This window comes from Monopterus albus, unplaced genomic scaffold (genome assembly GCF_001952655.1).
Source record: "Monopterus albus unplaced genomic scaffold, M_albus_1.0 scaffold188.1, whole genome shotgun sequence".
In the NCBI taxonomy this organism is placed as follows: Eukaryota; Metazoa; Chordata; class Actinopteri; order Synbranchiformes; family Synbranchidae; genus Monopterus; species Monopterus albus.
Window position 1 is genome coordinate 84,355 of NW_018128068.1, and position 10,366 is coordinate 94,720.

Consider the following 10,366-nt stretch of genomic DNA (forward strand, 5'->3'; position numbering starts at 1 on the left):
TGTTTACATTCTCAGTTTGCACATGCATAATTGCACATTGACTGCTGCACATGCTGCTCCCATGCAGCATACATTCTCTAGTATATTCTTATATATTTTTATTATATTGCTGCATTTGCTACTTAAAGTGCCTTAGATTTTGTGTTACTTATTTATCTACTTTATATTTCATTTGTGTTTTGTGGCATTCATGTGGACGGCAAAGTAAGAATTCATTGTACAGGGAAACATGTTTCCTAACTGTGCATATGACAAACACTTTGACTGTGACATTTGTTTAACTACATGAATAAGCCGATGAGCTGTCAGTGCCAAAATCTCTTTTACATCAGGAATTTGAAACTTCCTGTATATTCTGGAGTGTTCATTGCACTTAACTAGCACAAATTACACTGTACTACAAATTACACCATAAATTTTTTTATAACATTTTGTTTGTACATACTACAGTCTTTTTAAAAAATGTTATTATGATATCTGGTCATGTATAAAGGAAGTAGACATGTTTTTTTTTTTTAAATAAGGTATAATGAACAGAAAAGTCAGAAATGCACAGTCAGTGCAGAACTTAGGTATTTCTCAAGCGGTAACAACAAAGCAATGTCATATTTCTGGAGCATTTTCATGTGTCAGTAGACATGTTAAAGTTGTACCATATCGACAGATTTATGGTGCCATGGGGCATTGCTGGAACCTTCACAGGGTAAATCTTTGTTTTTCATAATCCAACTAAACTGTAAATCATGTAAATGATAAACATTTTCAGTGGTACTTTGGTATGAGGAACAACATCTGAAAAGTTTTGTACTTGTTGGTTGAAAGCTTTGCCATAAATGTTTAGTGAAGCGTGAGACAGGATCTCACATTTTATACTAAAGTAACCAAAATTCATTAAATAATATAAAGTACTGCAAATAATTTCATACAAGAAGCTAAAGCACATAAAAATTTTCTATGAACCATTGACCATAAAGTACCAAAAGAGGTATTTTCTGGAACAATGTGTATAAATATTTAGGGTACAGTGTAGTTGAGCAACACTTCCCTTCGTACCATTAGTTTTTTATGAATACGAATGCAGACGCTTTGCGGTTATTAGATGTAATGTTGCTTTCGTCAACGAAAATTATGACTAAATATTGTCGTCAATGAACCTTTATCACGTGACGAAAACGAGACGAGACGCAACGTAAATGCTGGTCATGTGACGATGACTATAATTAAACGTATAATGCAATATTGCTGACGAAAAAACGAGACTAAATGTGGTTTATAAAATAAAAACCATGCTACAATGTCTCTTCATTTTTGTTGACCAAAACGAGACGAAACAGAATGTTATAACGTTATTTTGTCTTGTTGAGTCGCGTTATTATTATTATTTTGCAGTATTTCTGTTTCCTTGTCTCGCTTCAGGGGCCGCATCAGGTCGCAATGCGCAGACGCAGGCGACGTCACTTCCTTAAGCCCCACTCACGGCATTATTTAGAAGACAACAAGCAAAGTTAAGTCTGACAGAGAAAGGGACCGATGACCGGCCGGCCGGGGTTCGTTTGTCTTTGGGGAGAAAAAGAAGAAACGACATTTGGAAAAACTTTCATTACATAGAAGTGGAAAAGAAAACAATGTGTTGTGGAAAAAGATGGGAAGAAATACGGGCACAAAAATCACACAAAATGTGTATTGGATGTATTCTTGAGTCTATAAGGTAACAATAATATAATAAGATAACCTTGTTTGAAATGGGTTTTGCTAAAAAAAAAATTTGTTTTCGTCTATACTTCTAGGTACTTATACTATACTGACTGGGTTAAATAGAATTGCATTACTAAAAAGAGACTAAAATACAATTTCCATTGACTAAAACTAGACTAAATGTCATCAGTTTTCGGGGACTAAAACTAGATGAAAATAGTCGTGGATAATTCTGACTAAAATAAGACGAAAATGCTCCGACTTTTAGTTGACTGAAACTTGACTAGACTAAAAAGAGTATGAACGTGACTAAAACTAATAAAAACTAAAATGACAGCTTCACACAAAGACTAGACTAAAACTAAAATTAAAACAGGCCGCCAAAAAAACTGTAATTAGATGCTTCACTGCCAACTGTACTTTTGGCATGTTTGTGCATTTAGTTTTCACGTAGATTTAATAAACACTAAAGTACAATATTAACAATTCTAACAATGATACCATCAGCTTAATTAACAGAGTGCCTCAATAACCCACCAATGAGGAAGCATAACATTTAAAAGTTAGCACACACAAAAAGTACAACTGTTTAAGTAAACGGTAAAGGGGATTTGTTTATTTTTTTTCTCCCTGTCTTCATTCTTTCTCATAATCAAGGTCATGAAATTTTGCCCCATTTTGTCTCAAACTTTGTCTACTCCACAAGGACACAGTGCCCCTGAGGGTGATAACAAAGGAAACATTTAGATTTTGAAACTTTGAAAAGCTGGTTTCATTCAACTGTAGACCCAACTGAGGAGAAGCTTATGCTAAAAAGTAGTGGATATTACAAGCCCACAACTTTTATCCACCAGAACTAAATGCCTAACACCTAACCTATATTACTTGTGTGATGTAAGAATGTTAACACTGTTATAATCTTTTTTAGTATAATATGTGTGTGGGTAGAAGTGAATCATTTACTGCTTGCAAATCAATGATGGTAAGATGATGTCATGGGGTAGGACTGGATAAGTCTGACTTCTTCCTACTCCATTCAAGCATGTACTAGGTATAAGCAAATTGATATTGGATTATGTGTAAAATTATGTGTGTTGTTATATCAACTGTTTTACATGCTTGAAAGAATAAATCAAATCAAACCTAATTCCAACCTGAACCCTAAAACCAAACCTGATTTGGTTTCAATTTTTTTCTTTTCATAGAAATGTGCTTAAAATGAAAGAAAATCTGAACTGAGCAGAACAATCTACTCTCAAACACAATGAGAATGAGGCTGAAGTTTGGTGAACACCTCCTGATGGTGGCACCTCAGCAACAAAACCTGACATTTACTAATTAAATCTAACATTTGTTAATTTCATGTGTGTAAAACTCACCTGGTCATTAAAACAAAACACAATTAAAATACAAAAACCTAATATTAAACTACTGAATAAACCTTATGTGATTTAGTAGATGGGAATAGAGATAAGCAGAAATGATTCTGACAGTTTATGTAAGTTCGTCATGTCCTACCAGATCACTCTCTTCTTCCTCTTCTCTTTTGGGTTCCGTGGCCTCGTCATCAGGATTGAAGTCTTCCATCTCAACCTAATAACACAACCGTGTTAGTTAAGCAGGTAATGACAGAGAACAATCATAGATTGAAAACCAAAGTCTTGAAGCGCTCACCTCCTCTATAGCAGCATCCTGAAGCAGGGACCGGACATCCAAGCGCACCATATGACGTGGCGAAGCCTCCCAGTTATTGGACATCTGTGTACAGAATACTACATTTAAACAACATACACTACATATACAGTGGGTACGGAAAGTATTCAGACCTTAAATTTTTCACTCTTTGTTATATTGCAGCCATATGCTAAAATCCTTTAAATTCATTTTTTCCTCATTAATGTACACACAGCACCTCATATTGACAGAAAAACACAGAATTTGACATTTTTGCAGATTTATTAAAAAAGAAAAACTGAAATATCACATGGTCATAAGTATTCAGACCCTTTGCTGTGACACTCATATATTTAACTTAGGTGCTGTCCATTTCTTCTGATCATCCCTGAGATGGTTCTACACCTTCATTTGAGTCCAACTGTGTTTGATTATACTGATTGGATGTGATTAGGAAAGCCACACACCTGTCTACATAAGACCCTACAGCTCACAGTGCATGTCAGAGCAAATGAGAATCATGAGGTCAAAGGAACTGCCTGAAGAGCTCAGAGACAGAATTGTGGCAAGGCACAGATCTGGCCAAGGTTACAAAAAAAATTTCTGCTGCACTTAAGGTTCCAAAGAGCACAGTGGCCTCCATAATCCTTAAATGGAAGACGTTTGGGACGACCAGAACCCTTCCTAGAGCTGGCCGTCCGGCCAAACTGAGCTATCGGGGGAGAAGAGCCTTGGTGAGAGAGGTACAGAAGAACCCAAAGATGACTGTGGCTGAGCTCCAGAGATGCAGTCGGGAGATGGGAGAAAGTTGTAAAAAGTCAACCATCACTGCAGCCCTCCACCAGTCGGGGCTTTAGGGCAGAGTGCCCCGACGGAAGCCTCTCCTCAGTGCAAGACACATGAAAGCCTGCATGGAGTTTGCTAAAAAACACCTGAAGGACTCCAAGATGGTGAGAAATAAGATTCTCTGGTCTGATGAGACCAAGATAGAACTTTTTGGCCTTAATTCTAAGCGGTATGTGTGGAGAAAACCAGGCACTGCTCATCACCTGTCCAATACAGTCCCAACAGTGAAGCATGGTGGTGGCAGCATCATGCTATGGGGGTGTTTTTCAGCTGCAGGGACAGGACGACTGGTTGCAATCGAGGGAAGGATGAATGCGGCCAAGTACAGGGATATCCTGGACGAAAACCTTCTCCAGAGTGCTCAGGACCTCAGACTGGGCCGAAGGTTCACCTTCAAACAAGACAATGACCCTAAGCACACAGCTAAAATAACGAAGGAGTGGCTTCACAACAACTCCGTGACTGTTCTTGAATGGTCCAGCCAGAGCCCTGACTTAAACCCAATTGAGCATCTCTGGAGAGACCTGAAAATGGCTGTCCACCAACGTTTACCATCCAACCTGACAGAACTGGAGAGGATCTGCAAGGAGGAATGGCAGAGGATCCCCAAATGCAGGTGTGAAAAACTTGTTGCATCATTCCCAAAAAGACTCATGGCTGTATTAGCTCAAAAGGGTGCTTCTACTAAATACTGAGCAAAGGGTCTGAATACTTATGACCATGTGATATTTCAGTTTTTCTTTTTTAATAAATCTGCAAAAATGTCAAATTCTGTGTTTTTCTGTCAATATGAGGTGCTGTGTGTACATTAATGAGGAAAAAATGAACTTAAATGATTTTAGCATATGGCTGCAATATAACAGAGTGAAAAATTTAAGGGGGTCTGAATACTTTCCGTACCCACTGTATATATGACCATTAGCAGAAATTCAGAAAGGCAAGAGAGATTGTGCAGACCTTCATTATATCCTTAAGTGTGCGCCCATGGATGTTTCTCTTTGCACAAGTGTGAGTGTCTGCAGTGATTTCAGCCAGATACACCTCAAAATATAAAGAAGAAAACTCTTCAGCACAGGGAAAAGTAGAGTAACATTTTGTCTGTCTCCTCATGAACATAACTCACCTCAAAGCCTTTCGTTTTAGCAGCACTCCAGAACTTATCAAATTGTTTAACCTTGTCGTTAATAGTGTCTAAAATGATGAAGGGGAAAAACCCGTCATCCAGGGTTTTCCTAAACGTTTTAAGCATGCTGCTCCGATAGGTGTCTTCCATCTCCGGCTCATACTCATACTCAAGAACCTGCAAGACAGATTTTTGTTACACTTTTCAAAATGTCTAAAGCAACAATAGTAATAGTTGATTCTGAATCTGATTTATATGAAAGCACCACTTTGTTAAAGCTGTATGTCAGGCTCACCTTGGTTTTGACCCTCTTTCCTGTGTCTGGGTCTTTCTCAACTTTCTCAACCTCTGTCATGAAATAGTCATCCAAAACGAGAACTCTTGGTGGGGCACCGCCACAATCGACTTCTTTGTCCTTAATTTTGCCAATAAGATGGAAAGGTTAAGTTTTCGTGTTTCTTCTTGATTTGTTATAAAAGGAAACAGTATGTGTTCCATCAAGAAATACTTCCTAGGAGCACATACAATTAGGCTCTATTGTTCTTGGTGCGGTATGAAGTTCTTAAGGTCCAGTTGCATTAAAATTTCTTTAGAGTAGGATATGCTGATGTGATTCCACTCACCCGTATGAGCTTTGCAACGTGGCTTTTCCCGCTTCCTGGAAGCCCTCTCATTATGATGACAATCTGTTAAAACAGTAAAAATAAATGAGCACTGAACATTACACAACAAATAATCAGATACTGTTACATCAGGACACACTGCAGCAGTTTTTAGTACCCTTTCAGGCCGAGATAATCTGCCAGGTGATTTGAGGATGTCGTCAATATTCTTGATTTCTGGCTTCTTCTCGACTCGTGGGGGTGGCTGAGGTGGAGGCGGTAGAGGTGGTGCGGTGGGTGGCCCTCTGTCCTCTGGATAGCTTCTTCTGTCCACTGTATGACATTATGAGCAATTAAACTATTTATCTAAATTGCTTAGTTTATTCAATTACAAACTTATTTTAACAGACTGAACATACTGTAAGGTGAGGGGCTATGGCTGTAACGCTCAGGTCCACTGCGATCAAGTCCAGTGCGGTCATATGAAGATCTATCAAAGCCAGGCCTTCCATAAAGTTCATCTCGATCGTGACTGCTACTTCGCTCTCTCTCCTGTAGATCCCGGTCTCTATCCCTGAATCCTGAGCGCAGAGGAGGTGCCAGTGGAACTCTACACAGAGGAGGAGCATTATTAAGTTTCCTCAACATAATTCCTTGTTTCAAACTGGCACACACTGATAACTAATCACAATGTGATGCAGTACCTTTCTTCAACCATGGACTGTGTGCTTAAATCATAAGAAGACAAACAGAAAAGAATATTACATATGTACGGAAGCAGCACACTCCCCCATAGGTCGGAAATAAAAAGGTGTCTGAAGCTGAACATGTTACCTGTTATCAATCTCCCTTGGAGGATAGCGCTCCCTCTCAAATCTTTCTCTTTCATATTCAGGTGGAAGCTTTTCTCTGTATAAATCCCTCTCTCTATTGTACTCCCGTCGGTCCATGTAGGGGTCTGGCCGTCTTTCGTAATATAGGTCTCTACTGTAAGGATCTCTTAGACCAAGAGGTTCTATGAGGAAAATTATACAGTTCATCCATGAACAATGGTTGAAAATTGCAAAAGCAAGCTTCACTTCAAAGATAGGTTTCAGGACTATAAGGCCTACCTTTTTCATAAACTCTGTCTGATGGTACTGGGTCAGGCCTCAACACAATTCTCTCACCATAAGAGATACGCTCAACAGTGGTTCCGGGCTCTGAAACAGAGAATGATAATGTCATCAAAAATATCCTGAAACATAACCTGTAGCATGTGAAGAAATGAGCCTCGTTGCTCCTCATACCATGCCCATGCCCATAATCCACAGTCTTAGGAATCAGTGGAGCTGTTGGTGCAGCAGGGAGAACTGGCTGGTAATCTGTGGCAGCTGGCTTTGTGTCCCAAGACACAGGATCAGTTTTAGAGGTGTGTGCTACTGCAGACATGCCCTGAGGATGACAGATATTACATAGATCTAAAGGGCTAGACATGCTTTGTGCATACCTTCTACCAGACATAAATGTGCATACGTTCCTATTCATACTTCAAATCAAGGGTTTGCCTTTTGTTCAAACGTCTTCCAAACACTGTGATACATGTTTAGACGAGGCTGTTACTGTGCAGACCGTCTGAGTGCAAACAAAAGTTTTTGGCCTGCCGGCATGCAGACCTTTGCACAGAACCGTGCAATCCTCCAAAGATGACCTCAACCTTAGAGGATATGCAGATGCACAAAGCATGACTAGCACTTAATAGTTAAAGTGCCCATGGCATGCCATGGGCACTTTAAAAACATAATAAACCTAAAGGTAGGTGGGTAATGGTTCACCAAATCCACAGTTGCTGGAACTGGCACACTCAGGCTGTGGATGTTTAGTTCACAGTAAAAAAAAAAAAAAAAAGTTTCAAAGTCTGGCTAGTGTGCTCTGGTGGCCATGCTGCTCCTTACATGTCACATGACTGACATGGTTTGAAAAATAACCAGTAAGATCACCATGCTTACAGCAATGCATTCATACCAATGAAGCTAATATAGTAAAGTAATTATTATTTACCTTCAGAACATTTCTGACATCTGGTGGGATCTCCAAACCAAGAAGACCAGCGGGAAGCTCAGGTAAGATGTCAGCTGGTGCAGCTTGAGGTTCAGTACCAGAGGTCTTCCCCTCCTGCAATTCTCTGTAGGCCCAAAAGAATGAAGGTTTGTTCACCCACAGGTTTGCTAAAATCCACTTGACCATCAAATAAATTAAGCAATATATTAATAAAAGGGCAGACAAAACAGCCTTTCGGTTTAATTACTGCAATGTGCAAAGAAATGTCAGCCTAAAATTTTGTATGATTTAATTACAACAAATATTATTCCATCCACTTCAAAGTGTTTCTGGGTGGCAGCAAAATTCTCTGAGGTAGATATTTTAAAACCTAAGCAAATAATACCGCAATCGGCATGGCTAGATACTAGGGGTGTGACATGTCGCAATATTAAAATGTGACAATATTTATCATCGAGGCAAAAGTTGTCTCAGGATATCAGTACATAACAAAACCGGAGCAGCAGCCAGTATGACAGAGTGTGACGGCAAAGTGACATTCCAGCAAAAACGCCACTCCCTGCTGTGTTTTAACGCTTTGGGGCTGTGTTGGTCAGGGGTTTTGGTTTTCAGAGGGAGTGTTGTAGGTGTGTACAATACGGCCACGTTGTGACAAGTCAACATGAGTGGCTTCATTCACATTTCTAGCCTATGAGTTTCCATTGTGTTTTGATTAGCCATGTTGCCAACATAGCCTACTCGACCTTTGCGCCAATTTTACCACTAGTGTGTCGGCATTGATGGATAAAAACACTAACATCCTTTACTAATGAAAATACATGGCGTGTCATTATGGTGTGTTAACTGTTAACATTTTGTGACTTTCAGTCAAATAAAAGGCTATTTTTCCAGTCAAATATTTTATAATTGAAGACTTCTTAAAAATAGTCTCAATATATTGTTTCAGCTTGTTCTCGTGAACCCAGTATTGTGTATAATCTCATCTTGAGAGCTAAGTGTATCATCAGGCCCCTACTAGATACTACTAAAGCTAACTGAGAAAGTAGGTTAATTTATCTGATTGCTCTGTTTAATGTAATAAAGAAACAGTCTAGAAAATACCTTATAAGTTTAAGCTCTTGAGCAGCTTTCAAGATGATTTCATGCTGACGTTGAGAGAGGGCAAGTACATTGGCTCCACTTGCTCCTTGTGATCCCGCTTCAACTGAGCTCTCAGCCAAGTTTGTGATTGGTACAGCAGGGGGTGGACGTGGAGGTGTATCCAAAGGAGGCTCTTCCCTGTGCTCCTCATAGCGAGGTCTGTGACCTTCATGGTCAGAAGGATACCTTCTGTCTGGTGGTGGAGGAAGTCTTGAAGGCCTATCCCATTCTGATGGAGGTGGTGGATAAGGTGGCTCTTCCTGTCGGTATGGTGGCTCATTCCTGTACTCACGAATTCGAAGTTCTCCTCTTCCCCTGTCAAGCTCCTCATATGAATATGAACGACCTCTTTCTCTATCCTCTAGCCAGCAGTCTTCTCTGTAGGGTTCTGGTGGTGGTACGCGAGGAGGATAGTCCCTCTCAGGAGGAGCACGCTCTCTGTCCCAGTCTGACTCATACATAGCCTCATGCGAATAGTCATCAGGAGGATAGTCCTGCGGTGGCCGCCAGCGATGCTTGGCTTCCCCATGACCATAATCTTCAACATAACCGTCATTATATCCCTCTTCATATTCTGCACGTGCTGGACCTGGCCGCCACATACCTCTTGCCATTCCTCGACCCACAGGTCTCCTCCTCATTCCTCCCCTGTCTATTATCTCATGTGGAAGCAGAGGAATGCCTCTGCCATGCGGAGGCTGCCATCCCAATTCTCTCTCCATCCCTTCATTGTACTCCTCCATATGATCCATCAATTCGTGAGGTGGCAGCGGGACATGACGCCTGCCTCTTCCTATATCAGGATGCATTGGATGGCCATGTGGGTCACGTCCATGGTATAGTGGGTGCCCTGCAGGATCCATTTCGCTATCATCAGTGTCAAGTCCATGGCCTATTTGTTCATGATCCACTTGCCCATGTGGTGGGTGAGGGGGACGTCCTCGTCCATGGTGCATGAAACCAAGATGCCCACGAGGGGGACGACCCCTGCCAGGTGGAAACGGGGGTCTCATTCCTCTCATTGGAGGAATCATTTCTCCCCAGTAAGGGTCCCCTTCCTCTGAGTACTCTGCTGAATCAGGCTCTTCCCAGTAGCTGTCCAATGGTTCTCCTCTTCCCATGGATGGTCCTCCTCTGCCCATGGGTGGTCCTCCTCTGCCCATGGGTGGTCCTCCTCTGCCCATAGGGGGAACCCCTCTACCAACAGGTGGACCTCCTCTTCCCATTGGAGGACCGCCTCTTCCCA

The 10,366-nt window shown here is 40.9% G+C and overlaps 1 protein-coding gene across 1 annotated transcript in view; it reads right to left on the reverse strand.

The window, feature by feature from the left end:
- The window catches only part of ylpm1 (YLP motif containing 1), a 26,033-nt gene that overhangs the window by 6,436 nt on the left and 9,231 nt on the right, over positions 1-10,366 (reverse strand). Inside the window, exons 9-22 of the mRNA XM_020617330.1 lie at positions 9,082-10,359; positions 7,981-8,104; positions 7,230-7,374; positions 7,053-7,142; positions 6,775-6,955; positions 6,645-6,668; positions 6,360-6,550; positions 6,119-6,273; positions 5,962-6,024; positions 5,634-5,753; positions 5,339-5,515; positions 5,173-5,256; positions 3,370-3,453; positions 3,214-3,288 (exon numbers count right to left, since the gene is read on the reverse strand). Coding sequence (XP_020472986.1) covers positions 3,214-3,288; positions 3,370-3,453; positions 5,173-5,256; positions 5,339-5,515; positions 5,634-5,753; positions 5,962-6,024; positions 6,119-6,273; positions 6,360-6,550; positions 6,645-6,668; positions 6,775-6,955; positions 7,053-7,142; positions 7,230-7,374; positions 7,981-8,104; positions 9,082-10,359 — 2,791 coding nt within the window. The remainder of the gene's footprint in view (positions 1-3,213; positions 3,289-3,369; positions 3,454-5,172; positions 5,257-5,338; positions 5,516-5,633; positions 5,754-5,961; positions 6,025-6,118; positions 6,274-6,359; positions 6,551-6,644; positions 6,669-6,774; positions 6,956-7,052; positions 7,143-7,229; positions 7,375-7,980; positions 8,105-9,081; positions 10,360-10,366) is intronic.